The sequence below is a fragment of the Pseudoliparis swirei genome, chromosome 16 (genome assembly GCF_029220125.1).
Source record: "Pseudoliparis swirei isolate HS2019 ecotype Mariana Trench chromosome 16, NWPU_hadal_v1, whole genome shotgun sequence".
NCBI lineage: Eukaryota > Metazoa > Chordata > Actinopteri > Perciformes > Liparidae > Pseudoliparis > Pseudoliparis swirei.
Window position 1 is genome coordinate 2002243 of NC_079403.1, and position 25004 is coordinate 2027246.

At 42.8% G+C, this 25004-nt stretch overlaps 2 protein-coding genes across 5 annotated transcripts in view; both read right to left on the reverse strand.

Moving 5' to 3' along the window:
* Nucleotides 1-1415: 1415 nt before the first annotated feature.
* Nucleotides 1416-13227, reverse strand: ssr1 (signal sequence receptor, alpha). Of its 4 annotated transcripts, none has more exons than XR_008834134.1 (11): nt 12973-13227; nt 6518-6675; nt 6116-6212; nt 5350-5453; nt 5105-5263; nt 4739-4815; nt 4337-4415; nt 4044-4137; nt 3400-3414; nt 2394-3030; nt 1416-2153 (listed from the first exon to the last, which is right to left on the reverse strand). XR_008834134.1 is itself a non-coding variant. In XM_056434528.1 (10 exons), the coding sequence occupies exons 1-10, from the start codon at nt 13040-13042 to the stop codon at nt 2963-2965; spliced, it is 921 nt and encodes a 306-aa protein (XP_056290503.1). In that variant the 5' UTR covers nt 13043-13227; the 3' UTR covers nt 1416-2962. The 4 variants fall into 4 exon arrangements, 2 of the variants coding, with proteins under 2 accessions (XP_056290503.1, XP_056290504.1); XR_008834133.1 differs by having other exon boundaries at nt 2214-3030; XM_056434528.1 differs by having other exon boundaries at nt 1416-3030.
* A 609-nt stretch (nt 13228-13836) lies between these two features.
* The window catches only part of LOC130205929 (nebulin-like), a 44793-nt gene continuing 33625 nt past the window's right edge, over nt 13837-25004 (reverse strand). Inside the window, exons 44-59 of the mRNA XM_056433513.1 lie at nt 23475-23573; nt 23264-23359; nt 23050-23157; nt 22832-22942; nt 22419-22448; nt 22207-22296; nt 21995-22099; nt 21350-21454; nt 19729-19821; nt 19563-19655; nt 19365-19466; nt 18228-18423; nt 17684-17776; nt 17481-17567; nt 17184-17302; nt 13837-16216 (exon numbers count right to left, since the gene is read on the reverse strand). Coding sequence (XP_056289488.1) covers nt 16040-16216; nt 17184-17302; nt 17481-17567; nt 17684-17776; nt 18228-18423; nt 19365-19466; nt 19563-19655; nt 19729-19821; nt 21350-21454; nt 21995-22099; nt 22207-22296; nt 22419-22448; nt 22832-22942; nt 23050-23157; nt 23264-23359; nt 23475-23573 — 1704 coding nt within the window. The 3' untranslated portion in view covers nt 13837-16039. The remainder of the gene's footprint in view (nt 16217-17183; nt 17303-17480; nt 17568-17683; nt 17777-18227; nt 18424-19364; nt 19467-19562; nt 19656-19728; nt 19822-21349; nt 21455-21994; nt 22100-22206; nt 22297-22418; nt 22449-22831; nt 22943-23049; nt 23158-23263; nt 23360-23474; nt 23574-25004) is intronic.

The window sequence follows — 25004 nt, forward strand, 5'->3', positions numbered from 1 at the left end:
ACAACAACTGGATACAGGTGGGAACTGTTAGCCTAGCTTAGCACAACGACTGGATACAGGTGGGTACTGTTAGCCTAGCTTAGCACAACGACTGCATACAGGTGGGAACTGTTAGCCTAGCTTAGCACAACGACTGGATACAGGTGGGTACTGTTAGCCTAGCTTAGCACAACGACTGGATACAGGTGGGTACTGTTAGCCTAGCTTAGCACAATGACTGGATACAGGTGGGAACTGTTAGCCTAGCTTAGCACAACGACTGGATACAGGTGGGTACTGTTAGCCTGGCTTAGCACAACGACTGGATACAGGTGGGTACTGTTAGCCTATCTTAGCACAATGACTGGATACAGGTGGGAACTGTTAGCCTAGCTTAGCACAATGACTGGAAACAGGTGGGTACTGTTAGCCTAGCTTAGCACAAAGACCAGATACAGGTGGGAACTGTTAGCCTAGCATAGCACAAAGACCAGATACAGGTGGGAACTGTTAGCCTAGGTTAGCACAAAGCCCAGATACAGGTGGGAACCGTTAGCCTAGCTTAGCACAAAGACCAGATAGAGGTGGGAACTGTTAGCCTAGGTTAGCACAAAGCCCAGATACAGGTGGGAACCATTAGCCTAGCTTTTGTTGTATTGCAGCATGAATCCTGAAGTTAATCTAATAATAATTAATAATCTAATTTTAATCCACAAAAACAAATCTTCTGGAGACCAAAGTTAAATCTAAGTTGATGTTTTACCCGGTCCAACAATAAAGATATTAAATTAAGATATTAAATCATTAAAGATATTAAACCAAGATATTAAATCATTAAAGATATTAAATTAAGATATTAAATCATTAAAGATATTACATTATTAAATATATTAAATTAAGATATTAAATCATTAAAGATATTAAATTATTAAAGATATTAAATCATTAAAGATATTAAATTAAGATATTAAATCATTAAAGATATTACATTATTAAAGATATTAAATCATTAAAGATATTATATTCAGATATTAAATTAAAGATATTAAATCATTAAAGATATTAAATTAAGATATTAAATCATTAAAGATATTAAATTATTAAAGATATTAAATCATTAAAGATATTAAATTAAGATATTAAATCATTAAAGATATTACATTATTAAAGATATTACATTATTAAAGATATTAAATCATTAAAGATATTATATTCAGATATTAAATTAAAGATATTAAATCATTAAAGATATTAAATTAAGATATTAAATCATTTAAGATATTAAATTAAGATATTAAATGATTAAAGATATTAAATCATTAAAGATATTAAATTAAAGACATTTGATAATTGCCGATTAATTAGATTTCTAAACAGCTCTAACCAGTGAATTAATTAAAAAGCTTTAAATGTAAAAAGAGGAAACCGAGCCGATAGTAAATCATCAAAGTTTATTTCCTGCACATTTAAAAGCAAATAAAAAGTAGAAGCTCGTTTCTATGCACCGGGGGCCTCCTGCGGCTTTAAGAGCCGCGGCACCGGGACGAAACCCCAGAACACACGTCGCCCCCTAGTGGTGAACCGAAACACAAACAGGCACAAAGCCCCGCCCCCTCCCTCCGTCACCCGACCTGTCACTCAAATAAATTAGCTGGGTCCCGTCGCTCAGTATTTACACCGTCAGTCAACGCTGAACTTTATTCACAATAAAATAAAATACAATAAAAGACTCTAGAACGATCGGCGTTCTGATCTTGACACGCCGCTCGAGAAACAGACACGCGGTCAGCTGACCTTTGACCCCGAGGGCCGAGTTCAGGGGCGTCGGGGTCAAAGAGTCTCATCTGCCCACGTCCTGTCCACGGACCTCAGGTTGAGCCTCAAGCTACGATCACTATGCAGTAAAAACAGGAGGAGAAGGAGGAAAAGAAGAAGAAGGAGAAGTCCTCCAGAAACAACGATCACAATCCTCGGCCACGAGGAGCTAAACATTTGTTTTGTCCAAAACGTAGACGATTTCATTGTTGTTGTTGTTGTTGTGAAAGACGAAGACGTTCAGTTTCTGATCAATAGGAACAGGAAACGGGACATGAGGCTGGAACCAGATGTAAATGTAGTAAACAAAACAATCACATGATCAGACAAATAAAAACAACTTCAAACAGAACCACGACCTTCAGAGAAGAGACACAACCTTCAGAGAAGAGACACGGCCTTCAGAGAAGAACCACAACCTTCAGAGAAGAGACACGACCTTCAGAGAAGAACCACGACCTTCAGAGAAGAACCACGACCTTCAGAGAAGAGACACGGCCTTCAGAGAAGAACCACGACCTTCAGAGAAGAGACACGACCTTCAGAGAAGAACCACGACCTTCAGAGAAGAGCCACGACCTTCAGAGAAGAACCACGACCTTCAGAGAAGAGACACGACCTTCAGAGAAGAGCCACAACCTTCAGAGAAGAGACACGGCCTTCAGAGAAGAGACACGACCTTCAGAGAAGAGCCACAACCTTCAGAGAAGAGACACGGCCTTCAGAGAAGAGACACGACCTTCAGAGAAGAACCACGACCTTCAGAGAAGAGCCACGACCTTCAGAGAAGAGCCACGACCTTGAACCCAACGCTGCGTCCTCAGGACCAGCAGGTTCCCCGAGGAACCACCGCACGCGTGTGTGAGAGAAATGTGTGTGTGTGTGTGTAAGAAATGTGTGAAAGAAACGTGTGTGACAAATGTGTGTGTGACAAACGTGTGTGTATGTGAGTGTGTAAATGTGTGTGTGTATGTGGATGTGTGTGTGTTCAACAGTTCTTTAGCTTTAAGTAGAGCCAGCCGTTGCTCCTTGGCACTGGTTAAAGTTTCTCAGTATCTTCCAACTCCTCCTCATCCTCCAACTCCTCCTCTTCTAACTCCTCCTCCTTTAACTCCTCCTCCTCCTCCTGGTGTGATGAAGACTCGCCGTCGAGGCGTCATGGCGCCCGTCACTCGTCCGAGCCGACCGAGCGCTTCTGACTCCTCTTGCGAGGAGATCTCTTGGGAGACGCTTTGTCTGCAGAGAGGAGGAGAGTGAAGAGGAGAGAGGAGGAGGAGAGAGAAGACATTTAAATCAAATCCCCAACAAAACATGAACAGGAAGTAGAAACAACCACTTCAGGGTCGCCAGGTGTTCATCTTCCTGACGGTCCTTGAACGCATCACGTGAACTTAAAATGTTGATTCACAAACATTTAAAACAAACAAGGAATCAGATTTAAGTCAATTTACAGAGTTCAAACACACACACACACACACAGTGACACACAGTAACACACACACAGACACTAACACACACACACACACACACACAGACACACACACACAGACACAGTAACACACACACACACACACACACACACGGTAACACACACACTCCCCTCACCTCTGCGACTCTGCACTGTAGAGTGAAACATGACAGCGAGGAAGAGAGAAAACAGAGTGAGTGACTCTCGAGCGCACCGGAGGTCAAAGGTCAAACAGGTTCTAGAGACTTGAAAACATCAAAGGAGTAAAAAGAGTGAAGAAAACAAGTTGGAGGAGGAGGAGTGAGAGGAGGAGTAAGGAAAGGAAGAGTGAGAGGAAGTTTGAAAAGAGGAGGATTGAGATGAGGAGCGTGAGGAGGAGTGAGGCGGAGGAGTGAGAGGAGGAGGAGTGAGATGAGGAGCGTGAGAGGAGGAGTAGGAGGAGTGAAGAGGAGGAGTGAGAGGAGGAGAAGGAGGAGTGAAGAGGAGGAGTGAGAGGAGGAGGAGGAGTGAGAGGAGGAGGAGGAGTGAAGAGGAGGAGTAGTGAGAGGAGGAGTAAGGAAAGGAAGAGTGAGAGGAAGTTTGAAAAGAGGAGGAGTGAGATGAGGAGCGTGAGGAGGAGTGAGAGGAGGAGGAGTGAGATGAGGAGCGTGAGAGGAGGAGTGAAGAGGAGGAGGAGTGAAGAGGAGGAGGAGTGAGAGGAGGAGGAGGAGTGAAGAGGAGGAGTGAGAGGAGGAGGAGTGAGAGGAGGAGGAGTGAGAGGAGGAGGAGGAGTGAGACGCACTGATCTGGTTGAGGGTCTCCTGAGGGATCCAGCTCAGGTCGACGTCGTTGTGGCTCGACGTTCCCATCTCCACCTTCTGGGCCGGACGTCTCCTCTGAGGACAACAAACAAACAACAGGAAGTTTAGCCACAGAGATTATTCATGAATTAATAAACTTTAAACGTTGTTCTGCTTCCTGATGATTCTGTTCCAGAGGCTTTTATTTTGAAGGGATAAGCGAAGCAAACCGTCTCAGATAAATGAATAAACAGCAAACACATCAACGGATGTTGTTGTTGTTGTTGTTGTGTACCTTTCTGGACTCCATCAGCTGGTGGAGGCCAACGACGACCAGCAGACTGAGACCGGAGAGGAAGACGTAGAGGAAGATCCTGTAGAGAAGAGAGGAGTGAACGAGGGTGGAGGAAACGAGGGAGGAGGAAACGAGGGAGGAGGAGGAGTGGACGAGGGTGGAGGCAACAAGGGAGGAGGGAACGAGGGAGGAGGGAACGAGATGGAGGAGGAAACGAGGGAGGAGGAAACGAGGGAGGAGGAGGAGTGGACGAGGGTGGAGGAAACGAGGGAGGAGTGAACAAGGGAGGAGTGAACGAGGGAGGAGGAAACGAGGGAGGAGGAGGAGTGGACGAGGGTGGAGGCAACAAGGGAGGAGGGAACGAAGAAGGAGTGGAGGAGGAAGGAGGAAGGAGGCGCTCACGTCTCTCCGTCCAGCCCGTCCTCGCGCTCCGTCACCGTGACCGTCTGGTTGAAGACGGCGTCCTGGAAAACGTTTCCCTGAAACACAAACAAACAAACAACAACAACAGAAGAAGAAGAAGAAGAGAGGAACGTTAAGACTCCGTTTACATTAAAGAAAATATGAAGCCGTTAAAACTAGAATTATGAAATAAAGGTTTTATAATTTAACGGAACTCTAAAATAATAATAAACAAAAAACTTTTTTAAATATTAAAATGTCTTTAAACTTAAAGCAGAACCACGACTCCAGAAACCACAGGATCAAAGAGAGAGAGAGGGAGGAGAAAGAGAGAGAGAGAAAAAAGAGAAAGAAGCCCCCCCTCACATTGGCGTCCTTGTAGTTGAGGTTGATGACGAGGCCGAAGGGCCGCCCCCCCATGGGCTCCGCGGGGATGAAGGAGTACTCGAAGGTGGCCTGCCGGCTGGCCGGGACCTCGGTGCCGAGCTGCAGCGCCGTGAAGTTCTGGATGTAGAACTGGTAGTCCTGAGGGGGCGGAGCTACAGTTAAAGAGGCGGCGCGGGGACCGATCGGGCGCTCCGGCCCCCAGAGGTCAAAGGTCGCCGGCCTACCTGCGGGTAACGGAACGACGCGTCCAGAGACTCCACCACGAAGTTCTCGGGGCCCTTGTTGCTGAAGCCGAGCAGGAACTTCACGATGTTGTTGGCGGGGAAGTCTGGAGGATTATTTAAAGGGGACATGACGTCATTATTACGGCTGAGGTGAAAGGAACTAAGAAATAAAGTCACAAAACACAATTAATCGAGACAAATATGTGGAAACATCTGGATTCTAGATCAGCACCAACACTACTATTTACTAGATTACACCTGAATGCATCATGAGAACATTATCATCTACCTTCAGCACTCATGTTCACTGAGCAGAGCCTGAACGCATGAGAACGTTAACATTTACCTTCAGCCAGTACTCATGTTCACAGAGCAGAGCCTGAACGCATCATGAGAACATTAACATTTACCTTCAGCCAGTACTCATGTTCACAGAGCAGAGCCTGAACGCAGCATGAGAACGTTAACATTTACCTTCAGCCAGTACTCATGTTCACAGAGCAGAGCCTGAACGCATCATGAGAACATTAACATTTACCTTCAGCCAGTACTCATGTTCACAGAGCAGAGCCTGAACGCATCATGAGAACGTTATCATTTACCTTCAGCCAGTACTCATGTTCACTGAGCAGAGCCTGACCTCTGGTTCTCCATTGGATAAGAAAAGATTTGAGGAAGCTTCTGGAGAGAGAGAGAGAGACAGAGAGAGAGAGACACAGACAGAGAGAGAGAGTCAGAGAGAGAGACAGAGAGAGAGAGTCGTTACCGTCTCCTTTGACGAAGAGGATGGTGGTGTCGGCGTTGGGGGAAGCCTTCACCTCTCCCACCAGTGCTTCCTCCTCCTCGTCTTCTTTTTCTTCCGTCTAGAAACAACAAGTTTAATTTAAACGAGCGTCAGAGGAGCTTCAGCCAATCACGTCGTTGCTCCTCCTCTTCCTCCTCTTTGACAGAGCGAGTTGTCTTTACCCTGAGGGTCATCGTATGATGATCATCTCCTCGAGCTCGCGTCGTTTATCTCACGGTTAAAACAAAAGGCTGAAAATCCAAAAGCTGCAGACTGTCACAACGGAGCTCAACTTATTTACGTTTTAACCGTGTAAATAACAGGCGTGTTAACGACCACGGTGAGGAACCCCTCCGGCGTGGCGAGGTCATGGCCGCCGCTCACCAGCTCCACGTTCTCGTCGTCCTCCACCTCAGCCTCGTCGTCCTCGGCCGCCGCGTCGTCCACGGCGTCTTCGTCCGCGGCGTCTTCGTCCGCGGCGTCTTCGTCCGCGGCCTCGGCCTCCTCGTCCTCAGTCAGGTCCTGGGCGCTCGCCATCGGCCCTGAAGGAGCAAGACGACTGTCAGACCAAAGAGACCCGAGGTGGAGCGCTCCTCCCCCCCTCAGGGAGGGAGAGCTCAGGTACCTCAGGTGGAGGAGAGAGAACAATAGGTACCTCAGGTGGAGTAGAGAGAACAATAGGTACCTCTTATAGAACAATAGGTACCTCTTACAGAACAATAGGTACCTCTTACAGTACAATAGGTACCTCTTACAGTACAATAGGTACCTCTTACAGAACAATAGGTACCTCTGAGGTGGAGTAGATAGAACAATAGGTACCTCTTACAGAACAATAGGTACCTCTTATAGTACAATAGGTACCTCTTATAGAACAATAGGTTCCTCTTATAGAACAATAGGTACCTCTTATAGTACAATAGGTACCTCTTATAGTACAATAGGTACCTCTTATAGAACAATAGGTACCTCTTATAGTACAATAGGTACCTCTTATAGAACAATAGGTACCTCTTATAGTACAATAGGTACCTCTTATAGTACAATAGGTACCTCTTATAGAACAATAGGTACCTCTTATAGTACAATAGGTACCTCTTATAGAACAATAGGTACCTCTTATAGCACAATAGGTACCTCTTATAGAACAATAGGTACCTCTTATAGAACAATAGGTACCTCTTATAGAACAATAGGTTCCTCTTATAGAACAATAGGTTCCTCTTATAGTACAATAGGTACCTCTTATAGAACAATAGGTACCTCTTATAGAACAATAGGTACCTCTTATAGTACAATAGGTACCTCTTATAGTACAATAGGTTCCTCTTATAGAACAATAGGTACCTCTTATAGTACAATAGGTACCTCTTATAGAACAATAGGTACCTCTTATAGAACAATAGGTACCTCTTATAGTACAATAGGTACCTCTTATAGAACAATAGGTTCCTCTTATAGAACAATAGGTACCTCTTATAGTACAATAGGTACCTCTTATAGAACAATAGGTACCTCTTATAGTACAATAGGTACCTCTTATAGTACAATAGGTACCTCTTATAGTACAATAGGTACCTCTTATAGTACAATAGGTACCTCTTATAGAACAATAGGTACCTCTTATAGTACAATAGGTACCTCTTATAGTACAATAGGTACCTCTTATAGAACAATAGGTACCTCTTATAGAACAATAGGTACCTCTTATAGTACAATAGGTACCTCTTATAGAACAATAGGTACCTCTTATAGTACAATAGGTACCTCTTATAGAACAATAGGTACCTCTTATAGAACAATAGGTACCTCTTATAGTACAATAGGTACCTCTTATAGAACAATAGGTACCTCTTATAGTACAATAGGTACCTCTTATAGAACAATAGGTACCTCTTATAGAACAATAGGTACCTCTTATAGAACAATAGGTACCTCTTATAGTACAATAGGTACCTCTTATAGAACAATAGGTTCCTCTTATAGTACAATAGGTACCTCTTATAGTACAATAGGTTCCTCTTATAGAACAATAGGTACCTCTTATAGTACAATAGGTTCCTCTTATAGAACAATAGGTACCTCTTATAGAACAATGGGTACCTCTTATAGAACAATAGGTACCTCTTATAGCACAATAGGTACCTCGTATAGCACAATAGGTACCTCTTATAGCACAATAGGTACCTCTTATAGAACAATAGGTACCTCTTATAGTACAATAGGTTCCTCTTATAGAATATGTACCTCTTATAGAACAATAGGTACCTCGTATAGCACAATAGGTACCTCTTATAGAACAATAGGTACCTCTTATAGAATAGGTTCCTCTTATAGTACAATAGGTACCTCTTATAGTACAATAGGTACCTCTTATAGAACAATAGGTTCCTCTTATAGTACAATAGGTACCTCTTATAGTACAATAGGTACCTCTTATAGCACAATAGGTACCTCTTATAGTACAATAGGTACCTCTTATAGAACAATAGGTACCTCTTATAGAACAATAGGTACCTCTTATAGTACAATAGGTACCTCTTATAGTACAATAGGTACCTCTTATAGAACAATAGGTACCTCTTATAGTACAATAGGTACCTCTTATAGTACAATAGGTACCTCTTATAGAACAATAGGTACCTCTTATAGTACAATAGGTACCTCTTATAGAACAATAGGTACCTCTTATAGAACAATAGGTACCTCTTATAGAACAATAGGTACCTCTTATAGAACAATAGGTACCTCTTATAGTACAATAGGTACCTCTTATAGTACAATAGGTACCTCTTATAGAACAATAGGTACCTCTTATAGAACAATAGGTACCTCTTATAGAACAATAGGTACCTCTTATAGAACAATAGGTACCTCTTATAGAACAATAGGTACCTCTTATAGAACAATAGGTACCTCTTATAGAACAATAGGTACCTCTTATAGTACAATAGGTACCTCTTATAGAACAATAGGTACCTCTTATAGCACAATAGGTACCTCTTATAGCACAATAGGTACCTCTTATAGAACAATAGGTACCTCTTATAGTACAATAGGTACCTCTTATAGTACAATAGGTACCTCTTATAGAACAATAGGTACCTCTTATAGTACAATAGGTACCTCTTATAGAACAATAGGTACCTCTTATAGCACAATAGGTACCTCTTATAGCACAATAGGTACCTCTTATAGAACAATAGGTACCTCTTATAGTACAATAGGTACCTCTTATAGAACAATAGGTACCTCTTATAGAACAATAGGTACCTCTTATAGAACAATAGGTACCTCTTATAGTACAATAGGTACCTCTTATAGAACAATAGGTACCTCTTATAGTACAATAGGTACCTCTTATAGAACAATAGGTACCTCTTATAGAACAATAGGTACCTCTTATAGAACAATAGGTACCTCTTATAGAACAATAGGTACCTCTTATAGAACAATAGGTACCTCTTATAGAACAATAGGTACCTCTTATAGTACAATAGGTACCTCTTATAGAACAATAGGTACCTCTTATAGAACAATAGGTACCTCTTATAGTACAATAGGTACCTCTTATAGAACAATAGGTACCTCTTATAGAACAATAGGTACCTCTTATAGAACAATAGGTACCTCTTATAGTACAATAGGTACCTCTTATAGAACAATAGGTACCTCTTATAGAACAATAGGTACCTCTTATAGAACAATAGGTACCTCTTATAGTACAATAGGTACCTCTTATAGAACAATAGGTACCTCTTATAGAACAATAGGTACCTCTTATAGAACAATAGGTACCTCTTATAGAACAATAGGTACCTCTTATAGAACAATAGGTACCTCTTATAGAACAATAGGTACCTCTTATAGAACAATAGGTACCTCTTATAGTACAATAGGTACCTCTTATAGAACAATAGGTACCTCTTATAGAACAATAGGTACCTCTTATAGAACAATAGGTACCTCTTATAGTACAATAGGTACCTCTTATAGAACAATAGGTACCTCTTATAGAACAATAGGTACCTCTTATAGCACAATAGGTACCTCTTATAGAACAATAGGTACCTCTTATAGAACAATGGGTACCTCTTATAGACAATAGGTACCTCTTATAGAACAATAGGTACCTCTTATAGAACAATAGGTACCTCTTATAGAACAATAGGTACCTCTTATAGAACAATAGGTACCTCTTATAGAACAATAGGTACCTCTTATAGAACAATAGGTACCTCTTATAGAACAATAGGTACCTCTTATAGAACAATAGGTACCTCTTATAGAACAATAGGTACCTCTTATAGAACAATAGGTACCTCTTATAGAACAATAGGTACCTCTTATAGTACAATAGGTACCTCTTATAGAACAATAGGTTCCTCTTATAGAACAATAGGTACCTCTTATAGAACAATAGGTACCTCTTATAGAACAATAGGTACCTCTTATAGAACAATAGGTACCTCTTATAGAACAATAGGTACCTCTTATAGAACAATAGGTACCTCTTATAGTACAATAGGTACCTCTTATAGAACAATAGGTACCTCTTATAGAACAATAGGTACCTCTTATAGAACAATAGGTACCTCTTATAGAACAATAGGTACCTCTTATAGAACAATAGGTACCTCTTATAGAACAATAGGTACCTCTTATAGAACAATAGGTACCTCTTATAGAACAATAGGTACCTCTTATAGAACAATAGGTACCTCTTATAGTACAATAGGTACCTCTTATAGAACAATAGGTACCTCTTATAGAACAATAGGTACCTCTTATAGAACAATAGGTACCTCTTATAGAACAATAGGTACCTCTTATAGTACAATAGGTACCTCTTATAGAACAATAGGTACCTCTTATAGAACAATAGGTACCTCTTATAGTACAATAGGTACCTCTTATAGAACAATAGGTACCTCTTATAGTACAATAGGTACCTCTTATAGAACAATAGGTACCTCTTATAGAACAATAGGTACCTCTTATAGAACAATAGGTACCTCTTATAGAACAATAGGTACCTCTTATAGAACAATAGGTACCTCTTATAGAACAATAGGTACCTCTTATAGAACAATAGGTACCTCTTATAGAACAATAGGTACCTCTTATAGAACAATAGGTACCTCTTATAGAACAATAGGTACCTCTTATAGAACAATAGGTACCTCTTATAGAACAATAGGTACCTCTTATAGAACAATAGGTACCTCTTATAGAACAATAGGTACCTCTTATAGAACAATAGGTACCTCTTATAGAACAATAGGTACCTCTTATAGAACAATAGGTACCTCTTATAGAACAATAGGTACCTCTTATAGAACAATAGGTACCTCTTATAGAACAATAGGTACCTCTTATAGAACAATAGGTACCTCTTATAGAACAATAGGTACCTCTTATAGAACAATAGGTACCTCTTATAGAACAATAGGTACCTCTTATAGCACAATAGGTACCTCTTATAGAACAATAGGTACCTCTTATAGTACAATAGGTACCTCTTATAGAACAATAGGTTCCTCTTATAGAACAATAGGTACCTCTTATAGAACAATAGGTACCTCTTATAGAACAATAGGTACCTCTTATAGAACAATAGGTACCTCTTATAGAACAATAGGTACCTCTTATAGTACAATAGGTACCTCTTATAGTACAATAGGTACCTCTTATAGAACAATAGGTACCTCTTATAGAACAATAGGTACCTCTTATAGAACAATAGGTACCTCTTATAGTACAATAGGTACCTCTTATAGTACAATAGGTACCTCTTATAGAACAATAGGTACCTCTTATAGAACAATAGGTACCTCTTATAGAACAATAGGTACCTCTTATAGAACAATAGGTACCTCTTATAGTACAATAGGTACCTCTTATAGAACAATAGGTACCTCTTATAGTACAATAGGTACCTCTTATAGAACAATAGGTACCTCTTATAGAACAATAGGTACCTCTTATAGAACAATAGGTACCACTTATAGTACAATAGGTACCTCTTATAGAACAATAGGTTCCTCTTATAGTACAATAGGTACCTCTTATAGAACAATAGGTACCTCTTATAGTACAATAGGTACCTCTTATAGAACAATAGGTACCTCTTATAGAACAATAGGTACCTCTTATAGTACAATAGGTACCTCTTATAGTACAATAGGTACCTCTTATAGAACAATAGGTACCTCTTATAGAACAATAGGTACCACTTATAGTACAATAGGTACCTCTTATAGAACAATAGGTTCCTCTTATAGTACAATAGGTACCTCTTATAGAACAATAGGTACCTCTTATAGTACAATAGGTACCTCTTATAGAACAATAGGTACCTCTTATAGAACAATAGGTACCTCTTATAGTACAATAGGTACCTCTTATAGTACAATAGGTACCTCCTATAGAACAATAGGTACCTCTTATAGAACAATAGGTACCTCCTATAGAACAATAGGTACCTCTTATAGAACAATAGGTACCTCTTATTGATGTGTTAATGCTAGCTTTGAGTCGTTTAATGCCCGTTAGCCTAACAACAACATGGACATCGGCCGGCTTAATTAAACGTGTATGAATGCATACTCATTACTGGTATAATATATGAAGTTACGTGATACTTTAAGACTAGATTAAACAGGAAGTGAACGTGTCACGGTTCCAGACAGCTATCAGAGCTAGTTAGCTCCCCGGCTAACAGCTAACGGAGCTAGTTAGCTCCCCGGCTAACAGCTAAGGACACGTCAGTCTAAGCAGGCCCCCCGCCTCCCGTTCTCTCTCCTTCCTCCTCCTCGAACAACAGAATGGAGACTCGCCTTTCATGAGGATGGTGGCCGGGAAGGCGAGCAGCGCGAGCAGCAGCAGTTTAGGGAGGAACTTCATCATTTTAGGGCCAAATCAGCGCGTTCTCATTCAGCGTGGACGGCTGCTTCCGGGACAGTTTACCACGCATGCGCACAAAGATACGGACGATTTCTGATTGTCCCTCTCTTAAATCTGTCCTCGGCGACTTTACTTCCGGTGTGTTTATCCGTCGGTAAGTTACCTAGTTGTGGTTAGGCCTCGTTGAGTTAACTAGTCGGGGTTAAACTAAGACCAGGTTGAAGCTCCGCATCTTGTTCAAGAGGAACATTAAGAGGTTGAACATCTGCGGGGGGACTGAGTTTGACGAGACACCGGAAACACACACAAAACAGAATTCAACAATATGTTTTAAATGCTGCTAAAATTAACCCACGTTTACACAAATATATTTACTTGAATTTAAGTTTTCCCTTTTTGAAAGATAAATATTACGTTAAAAAAGGCACATTAGCGGTTTCAGATGTAAACAAATATGGATTTCCGCTACCAAATTTCAAAATAAAAGAGTGTGATCAACTAATTGACAGATAACATATGAGGTTAAAAATAATGCTTATTAAAATAATTTCCAATGGTTTGTCTATATCCGTATATGTTTGTAAAAACATTAAAGCGTGCTTTGGTTTAAAGTTGAAATGACTTAATAAACATTCTAACATGATTTATCTTTATTCTGGCTTCCTCAAGACCATCACGAATATATGAATTGAATCTTTCAAGTAATTACACAGTTAATATATTTAGTAATAGTCATTTTCAGATGTAACATTAATTAATATGTACACATTCTGAATAACAGGCTTGAAGAACCACACTTTGGTTGAATTATATATATTTTTATTTCTACCACACTGTAATCATAATATGGCAAACAAAACACAACTGAGAATGAGAGATACAGAATTCAAAATAATGTGTAAATAATAAACTTAGTAATACCTGTGATGGCATTACAGACTAAATCCCCAAAAAACTTTACAAAGAAGCCAAAAGTCCTCAATGCGAGAAAATAAGAGACAAAACGGCCCCAAAAATCAACACAATTAACACGTGAATATTCAGTAAAGTATAATCTATTGCATCTATTGTTCATGTCATAACGAAATGCTTTTATTCTGCACATGACCGGGATGCACACGGCAAGACAACCAACCCAAACACGACTTACGGGTCCAAGACATGTGAGGAGACCATAGAAATGTAGTGTTTTCAGAGCACGTACAGCAGTGCGTGTGCGTGTTAACCATGTTCATAGTTAGAAAGCAGAGAGACACAGTGAGTTAGTTGAGTCCTTTACACACACACGGTTAGTCTTTGTGATTATATCAAACGACACCTGAACAGGAAGTAGAACTCAGGATAAATAAATGACGTGAGGGATCTCTCCACTGCGTCCCCCCTCAAAACAACACCCCCTTCTCTACACACTAATGTTTCCTTTCCTCGGCTCCTTTTTTAAATCCTCCTCCATCCTTAAAAGATGAGTGGTGCGTTAATGTTATTTTCTTATTGTCCCAAAAAACAAAAAAACGGTCCGTCTCTTAATGCGGTCTGACTTCCTGTCTGTGGCTCTCGGATCAAAGCCCATTGGTTCCTACTGGAACTCTAGACCCCTCTCCATCATCCCGCTGCCCTCTTTCCCTCCTTTAGTTGTAATATTTGACGTCAGTTGTCGACGGCTAGATTTAAACGTCCCTCTGTCCGACGGTTCCTTCTTAAAGGGACAGTAACGATGGTTTGAAAAGCTGTTGTACCAGGTACAGTACCTCAGTGTTGCCAGGTCCGCGGTTTTCCCGCGGAATTGGGCTACTTTTAAAGTGTTGCCGCTGGTTAAATTTCTTGTCCGCTGGTTCGGGTAGACCTATTTTGCATGCAAATTACATGAATATCTTTAAATAAAAATCCATATTTTAAATGAAATAATTTATTTATACCCAAATCCTACAAAACTGACTCCAGATCAGCACGTACACACATGGACATGGACTTTAAAAGCAGTGTATATGGTTTGGCACGGGCATGTTTTGAGTTCTGATATTGGGCTGGTTTTTTGGCTGGTTTTATTGGCCATTGGGCTGGTTTTGTCACACAGACCTGGCAACCCTGCAGGTACTTCTCCAGAGAGTACTACTCCAGTAGAAGGACTTCAGAGCCGATGTTTAGAGTAAGTTCACCTCTCTAACATCCCAACAGACTCCACACACACACACACACACACACACACACACACACACACACGCACATGCACACGCACACACACACAGACACACACAGTGATTCAACCTCTCGGAGCTTCTTAACTGCAGCTTGTTTTATGATCGTACGTTATTTACTTGTATTAGTCTGTTTTAGATCCTCTTGTGTGGCTGTGAACACGAATGAAAAGTGAAGAATATGAGTTGTATCGACGTGAAGCGAGGAACGCGTCACCTCGACGTACGATGTCATCGCAACATGGCGATCGACGGCGATCATCGGAGTGGAGGAGGAGAGCCGCTCTGCGTCTTATTCTGAATATACGGTTCATTTAAACTGATATGGATTCTTTGAGGGCTCTCACATACTTCTGCTGTGGTACTCCACTCACACACACACACTCACACACTCACACACACACACACACTCACACACTCACACACTCACACACACACACACACTACGACGCAGCGCTACTGTCCCTTTAAGGAAAGCTTCTCCTTGAGTTGGGGATTGATTTTGTTTCCCACAATGCCTTTCAATAACAGCCAGACGCTGTTCATGATGAAACATCTAGCCCCCCCCCCCTTATTGAGCCCCGTCCCTGTAGCTGCAATGCATTCTGGTCTATTTCCAGCTGGTTGACTTTACGGTTTTATTGCTGCTTCTTCTACTTCTTCTTCTTCTTGTTTTTGTTTTGTTGTTGTTTCCTGATCTCAAAAACCTCCAAAACATCTGAACACATCTGGATGTGGCGTCTCTGAAATGCAGAGAACATCCCTGAGTGCAGACGTCATGGGGGCGGAGCCTCCTCCTCCTCCTCTAGTTGCAGCCCTCCACATAGTTGGCGGGCAGCATGCCCGACTTGCCGGTGCGCTGCACGGTGCCGTACATCCAGCCCTCGTCGATGGGCTGAGCGTTGACGATGACGTCTCCGTCCCGGAAGGAAACCTCGTCGTGGTCCTGGGCCGCGTAGTCGTACAGCGCCCGGAAGACGCGCTGCAGGCGAGAGGCAGGCAGTGGGGGGGGGGGCACCTGACCTCCTCTGGGACTAAATGTTTTTCTTTTTTGATTTAATTAATTTAATATTATTTCATTTTTGTTTCATTATTATAATTTCATGAACATTTTTATATAATTTCTTCCCGGTGTTTTATTAGTATGTTTTAATTTTTTGTTACATTTTTAAAATTAAATTTTGTTCCATTTTTGTTATTTAAATTTAGTTTCATTCCCTTGTTTTATTTTTGTAATTTATTTTTTGGTTCATTTAATCTTTTTGTTTTTGTATTTAATTTGAATTTTAATCTAATTTCATTCCTGTGTTATATTACTATTATTCCTTTCTTTTTTTCTTTAATTTTGTTTTATTATCAAGATTTTATTTTTCTATAACTTTATTCCAGTGTTTTATTTGTATTATTATTTTTTTAATTTTTGTTTTTGTTTTATTCCCTTGTTTAATTATTTATTATTTTATTTCATCGTTTGTTTCATTTGCTTCAATTTCTTTCTTTTTTCATTTATAGTATTTTAAATTTAAATTTAATTGCGTTTTCAATTGAATTCTATTTAATTTTGTGTGTTTTAATAATTTTAGTTTGTTCTTACTGTGTCGATCAGTTTGATTGTTTCATCTATTTTAGATAATTGACCTTTTGACCTCCTCGGCCTTCAGGAGACTTTAAGAAAGCGTCTGCTATAATCTAAAATAGTTCTTTATTCTGTATATGAAGTGGATCAGAATAAAATGTGATATTATGTTGTCTATTATTTTTAATACGTCACATATTCTGTCAAATGTACCCCAGACTTTATATTTCTAGTAATATTTCAGATCTATTACCACTTGACATAAACATCCCTCCATAGAATCCGTGTTTCATTATTTATTCTATATCTAAATTATATATTCTAAAGTTAATATGTTCCCTCATTTAAAAGGACCTCTCAGCTCGGAACGTACCAAGGCGCCGGCGTGCGGGGGGGAGGCGACGGATCTCACGGACGACATGCTGGTCTGGTGCATGTAGCCGTGCTGCTGCACTGCCCCCTGGTGGTGGTACGCTCCGGGGAGGACGGGAGCTGGGGACACAGACAGAGGGTCAGTGGGGCCTCCTGCTCCTCCTGGTGGTGGTGGGAGGCTCCTCCTCCTGGTGGAAGGAGGCGGAGCCTCTTCAGCTGTGAATCACACCGTGAGGTCATCCTGTGAGGAGACGGGTTGTGGGTTAGAGGAGGAAACATGCGCGGGGGGAGAAGATACCGGGGGTGTCGGCGCTGCTGCGGTCCCAGAGGTCAGAGGTCAGCGAGCCGACGGACTGCCGGGAGAACGGCCGGCGTTCGAGCCGCTCTGATTGGTCGGGCCGCCACCAGGGGGCGGCGCAGGGAGGAGGAAGAGGAAGAGACATTAGCTCTGACAGAGCAGACCGATAAAGAGCTGTCCGACTGCTCTAGAAGATGAACTACCGGACATCCGGCGGAGGCTCTTGGACTGGACCTCGTCCTCCAGGGGGTCCACGTCAAAGATGGAGCCCGGGTCGGTCCGCCACGCCTTCAGGTCTACGGGAGAGGACCGTCTTTACAGGGACGACTGTGAGGGGCCCAAGACCTCCTAAAGAGATCCCTGCTCAAGGAAACGGGTCTCACACTGGAACATGAACAGAACCATAGAACTACAGAACCACAGAACCACACCCAGTATTCTAAAGGACCAGAGAAACTTCCTCAGGAGAGTTTTCTGAAATGTTCTGTTTAAATATGCAAATGAGTCGAATGGTAACCGTTAGTGGATTTAGTCTTTTATTGTGAAATCGTCGTCTTTAATCGTGAATGGGTAGTCTTTTATTGTGAAAGTCTAGTCTTTTATCATGAAACGGTAGTCTTAATGTGAAAGGGTATGCTTTTATTGTGAAAAGGTAGTCTTTTATTGTGAAAGGGTAGTCTTTTATTGTGAAAGGGTCGTCTTTTATTGTGAAGGGGCACTGCGTGTGAACAAGTCGAGGTCACTGACCCACGATGATGCCTCCCGGCCGCCTGTCCGTCTCCATCGCTTGTGGGCGGATCCCTTTCCCATATCCCGCCTCCGCCAGCGTCTGATTGGCCCTCTGGTAGCGCTCCATGCCGGGCTCGTCCAATCCGGGCGTGCAGCCGCGAGCGGGCGTGCAGCCGCGAGCGCGCGCACGCTTGAAGTCCTCGTGGTACTTGGCCTGTTGGGAGGAACACGCGTCATGAAGGGTGGAGGCGTAACACGCACGCACGCACACACACACACACACACACACACACACACACACCTCAGGGTGCATTTGGTCAGTGAGCAAATAAAACACACACACGTTTAGTTTTTTAAAATCTTTTACTGTACGACTTGTGACACGCACACACACGCACAGAGACACACACAGAGACACACACGCACACACACAGAGACACACACGCACACAGAGACACACACACACACAGAGACACACACACACACAGAGACACACACACAGAGACACACACACAGAGACACACACAGAGACACACACACACACACAGAGACACACACACAGAGACACACACACACAGAGACACACACACACAGAGACACACACACACAGAGACACACACACACAGAGACACACACACAGAGACACACACACAGAGACACACACACACAGAGACACACACACACAGAGACACACACACAGACACACACACACAGAGACACACACACACAGAGACACACACACACACAGAGACACACACACACAGACACACACACACAGAGACACACACACACAGAGACACACACACACAGAGACACACACACACAGAGACACACACACACACAGAGACACAGAGACACACACACACACACACACACAGAGACACACACACACAGAGACACACACACAGAGACACACACACACAGAGACACACACACACACAGAGACACACACACACAGAGACACACACACACAGAGACACACACAGAGACACACACACACAGAGACACACACACACACAGAGACACACACACACAGAGAGACACACACACACACAGTGCTGTCCTCCATGCTGCCTGGTGCTCGTTAGTCGTGGTGCCAAGTCACTCGTGTTAGCTCCTCCCACGCCAGAGGCCACGCCCCCACCGGGCCGCTACCATGGAGACGGAGTCCTGTGACCTCCTGACCCGCCGGTACTCAGGTGTGTCCAGCCCGGTGCTGCTGGCCTTCATCTCCCGCAGCCCGCGCTGGTACTTCACCTGTTCACACACAGGTGGGCTTCAACGTCACTCTGACACGTGTGTGTGTGTGTGCGTGTGCGTGTGCGTGTGCGTGCGTGCGTGCGTGCGTCTTGCCGAGCTGATGTTCTCCTGGTTCTGTCGGACTCGCTCCAGTTCTGGAGTCACTCCCACACTGGAGGTCTTCACCCAACTCTGCCTGTACTTCACCTGGTGGGACGGAGACACGGTCACACACACTCAGAGTGTGTGTGTGTGTGGGGGTGTGTGTGTGTGTCCTCACCGAGCTGATGTTGTCCTGGTTACGTCGGACTCGCTCCATCTCAGGTGTGTCGGTGACGGCGGTGCCACGACCCACTTCCTCCCTGTAGCAGACCTGAGCAGAGAGCAGCCTTAAAGGTGCAGTACGCCATTCACCACCACCAGCTAATGTATATACAGGACTGTCTCAGAAAATTAGAATATTGTGATAAAGTTCTTTATTTTCTGTAATGCAATTAAAAAATATTAAATATTAAAAGAATAAAAGGCTTGCAATATTTCAGTTGATTTGTAATGAATCCAGAATGCATGACATTTTTGTTTTTTTAATTGCATTACAGAAAATAAAGAACTTTATCACAATATTCTAATTTTCTGAGACAGTCCTGTATATACATATATATTAGTGCTGTGAAAAATAACGCGTTAACTCAGTTAATTCAATTACAGGTTTAACTAGTTTTGTTTTTTAACGCATTTAACGCATGCGCAGAATGAGCTTCCAATCCGTCTGTTGTTGGTCGTCGGGACGAAAAAAAAGTCACTTGCAAAATGAGCTTCCAATCCACCACTTCAATCTGAACTCTGTCCGCTCTCATGCAGACGGTCTGTTCATCGGTAATGATCCTTCCGCAGGTTCACCTCCGGAAACCTTGTTACGACTTCTACTTCCTGTAGATCAGGGTCTCAACACGTCGATCGCGACCTGCCAGTCGATCGCGGCGTAGTGTCGGTAGATCGCATGACATTAAAGAGATTGGCCCCCTGACATGTTCTCTAGAGCACGTCTTTGTTCTTTTATTAAACTAAACGTCTGTTGTTGATCGTATCTCCACAGCAGCATGTCATTTCTGTCTCTTCGCGTTGCGTTAACACTTATCGATCTCCGTCTGGCGCGCCACAGAGCTCCGTGCGCGCGCATCGGGACCGAGCAAAAAAAAGTCACTTGTCAATCTGTCCACCTTTAGATTGTATCATGGTGGAGTTAATAGTTGACAAACAAGAGAAACATGTTCTGTTTAACACTCCTGTTACCTTTACATTTACTAACATATTTTACCCTCGGGGTCAATTTGACCCCAGCAATTAAAACCTCCAGAAAATTATTAGAATTAATATTGCTTCCCAAGTTTAAGTGTGAGGTACTTTATGTTTGTTTGTTGACTACCTAAATAGCCCTTTAAATAAATAAAAAGTTGATATTTCTGATATGTTTGACACAGTGAAAAACAGCCTGGGGTCAAATTGACCCCAAAGAACACCGACATTAAACATTGAATGGGGTCAAATTGACCAGAAAGGTAACAGGAGGGTTAAACATTCTGTTTAGGATGAAGATGTATTAATGTTCCATATGGAAGAAAACTGCTAAATAACTGCTGAGTTGCAGCACCATTGTATAGAATAATGTATAAATGTATATATCCGTCTTTTGTCATAAATCTCTATGTTCTCACAAAATATACCGAGAATATCGGTAATATGTGATTAATCATGATTAATCCACAAAAACCTGTGATTAATCCGATTACAAATTGTAATCGTTTCACAGCCCTAATATATATACATATATATATATATATATGTGTGTGTATATATATATGTGTGTATATATATATATGTGTGTATATGTGTGTGCGTACCTCGCTGACCCGCTTGGCGTTGTCTCTGGCGAGGACGATCTCCGGCGTGTCGGTGACTGAAGACACGAGGCCTCTCATCAGCTTCGAGTCCCAGCAGTACTGCAGCTAGGGGGCGGCAGAGAGCCGCGCCACAGTTATTAAATAAAATAAATAAAATAAATAAAATAAATAAAATAAATAAAATAAATAAAATAAATAAAATAAATAAATAAAATAAATAAAACTTTAATATATCTAAAAAAATATAAAGATTATATATATTTTAAATTTTACGAATTTGGAATTTTTAATTTTAAATATAGTTAAATTAAATAAAACAAGAAATTAAAATATGACAGACAATAAAAAAGAAAAAATATTTGAAAAATTAAAATAAATGAAATAAGTTTAAAAAATATTAAAAACTTTAATATATCTAAAGAAAAGTAAAGATTATATATATTTTTAATTATACAACTTTAGAATTTGTTGTTTTAAATATAGTTAAATTAAATAAAACACAAAATAAAATAAATAAAATTGAATCTAAAAAAGTAAAGATTATATATTTTGTGGATGTTTAACAATTGTTTATTTTAAACTTCGTTAAATAAAATAAAACATGAAAGCAAAGTAAAAAGCAGAATAAAGAGTCCACGGCCTCACAGAGCTGATGTGTCTCTGGTTGTTCTTCACGCGCTGCATCTCCGGAGTCTCCGCCCCCAGACTGCAGCGGCCCTTCAGGAGCTCCGCCTCGCCCCGGTACTTCTTCTACAGGGACAGAGGGACAGGAAGTAGTGACAGTGACAGTGACAGTGACACACACACACACACAGTGACACACACACACACACACGCACACACACACACACACACACCTGGCTGTAGACGTCTTTGAGGTAGGCGGCGTGCAGCAGCTCAGGTGTGTCTGTCACCGTCCCGTAGGAGTGTTCTCTGAGCTGGTCCGTCTGACACACACACACAGACACATACACATACATACACATACACAAACACACACAGGGTTATAACTATATAAAATATATAAATATTTAATTTAATTAAATTTGTAAAGTCAGTATTTTCTCACCTGGCTCTCCGGGTCCTTACGGTACTCCTTCTGTGGACACGCCCACATTACATGTTAACCTGTGTGTGCGTGTCTGTGTGTGTGTGTCTGTGTGTGTGTGTCTGTGTGTGTGGTGTGTGTGTGTGTGTCTGTGTGTGTGTGTCTGTGTGTGCGTGTCTGTGTGTGTGTGTGTGTCTGTGTGTGTGGTGTCTGTGTGTGTGTCTGTGTGGTGTGTGTGTGTGTGTGGTGTGTGGTGTGTGTGTGCGTGTCTGTGTGTGTGTGTCTGTGTGTGCGTGTCTGTGTGTGGTGTCTGTGTGTGTGTGTGTGTGCGTGTCTGTGTGTGTGTGTCTGTGTGTGCGTGTCTGTGTGTGTGTCTGTGTGTGCGTGTCTGTGTGTGCGTGTCTGTGTGTGTGTGTGTGGTGTGTGTGTGTCACCTCGCTCAGCAGGCTGCTGGCGTGGCAGGCCGTCAGGTATCCGGGGGTCTGGTCCACGTCCATCAAGGATTTACCTTTAATCTGCTCCTCATAGTCCCTCCTGTACTCTCTCTACAGGGGGGGGAAGGGCAGTAAAGTTGAACATGTTGTAAGAAGAAGAAGAATAAGAAGGAGGAGAAGGAGAAGAAGAAGAAAAAGAAGGAGGAGGAGAGCTTCACCTCGCTCTGCATCCTCTGAGCTTCTTTCGACACTTTGTACATCTCAGTGTCTCCAAACTCCATCTGGGAGCTCCCTCTGCTCCTCCTGTGCTCCTCCTGGTACTTCACCTGCAACACACCATTCATGAGGGGGAAGGGGGAGGAGGGGGAGCAGGAGGAGGAGGGGGAGCAGCAGGGGGAGGAGCAGCAGGAGGAGCAGCAGGAGCAGCCTGACCTGGCTGTGCCGGGCGTTCTCCTGGTGGAGGAGCTGCTCCACCGTGCCCGTGTGGTACTGAGCCTTCACCTCCTTGGACTTCTTCTTGTACTCCACCTGCACACACACACACACACACACACACGCGCGTTTGTTCTGCCACCCCCGCGAGGCCCTGGGCAGCTGCAGGTGAGCGGTGACGTCGTGCAGCAGGTGAGCGTTGATGTCATACGTTGCTCTGCAGCTTGCTGGCGTGCAGCAGGTGCTCCAGCTGCAGCAGGTTGGGCAGGGCGGAGCCCCCGCCCGGCTCCTGGGGGGACCTGTACTTCACCTGCAAGACACGACACGGGGCACACGCCTGGATGACATCACACGCATGTATGACATCACACACGTGTGTATGACATCACACGCCTGGATGACATCACACACATGTATGACATCACACACATGTATGACATCACACACGCATGTATGACATCACACACGTGTATGACATCACACGCATGTATGACATCACACGCATGTATGACATCACATGCATGTATGACATCACACATGCCTGGATGACATCACACACCTGTATGACATCACACGCCTGTATGACATCACACGTGTGGATGACATCACACGCCTGGATGACATCACACACCTGGATGACATCACACGCCTGGATGACATCACACGTGTGTATGACATCACACGCCTGGATGACATCACACGCATGTATGACATCACACGCCTGGATGACATCACACGCCTGTATGACATCACACGCATGTATGACATCACACGCATGTATGACATCACATGCCTGTATGACATCACACGCATGTATGACATCACACGCCTGGATGACATCACACGCCTGGATGACATCACACGCCTGGATGACATCACACGCCTGGATGACATCACACGTCTGGATGACATCACACGCATGTATGACATCACACGCCTGGATGACATCACACGCCTGGATGACATCACACGCCTGGATGACATCACACGCATGTATGACATCACACGCCTGTATGACATCACACGCCTGGATGACATCACACACCTGGATGACATCACACGCATGTATGACATCACACGCATGTATGACATCACACGCATGTATGACATCACACGCATGTATGACATCACACGCCTGGATGACATCACACGCCTGTATGACATCACACGCCTGTATGACATCACACGCCTGGATGACATCACACGTGTGTATGACATCACACGTCTGGATGACATCACACGCATGTATGACATCACACGCCTGGATGACATCACACGCCTGGATGACATCACACGCCTGGATGACATCACACGTGTGTATGACATCACACGCCTGGATGACATCACACGCATGTATGACATCACACGCATGTATGACATCACACGCCTGGATGACATCACACGCATGTATGACATCACACGCCTGGATGACATCACACACATGTATGACATCACACATGTATGACATCACACGCCTGGATGACATCACACACATGTATGACATCACACGCATGTATGACATCACACGCCTGGATGACATCACACACCTGGATGACATCACACGTGTGGATGACATCACACGCCTGGATGACATCACACGTGTGTATGACATCACACGCCTGGATGACATCACACGCATGTATGACATCACACGCCTGGATGACATCGCACGCATGTATGACATCACACGCATGTATGACATCACACGCCTGGATGACATCACACGCATGTATGACATCAC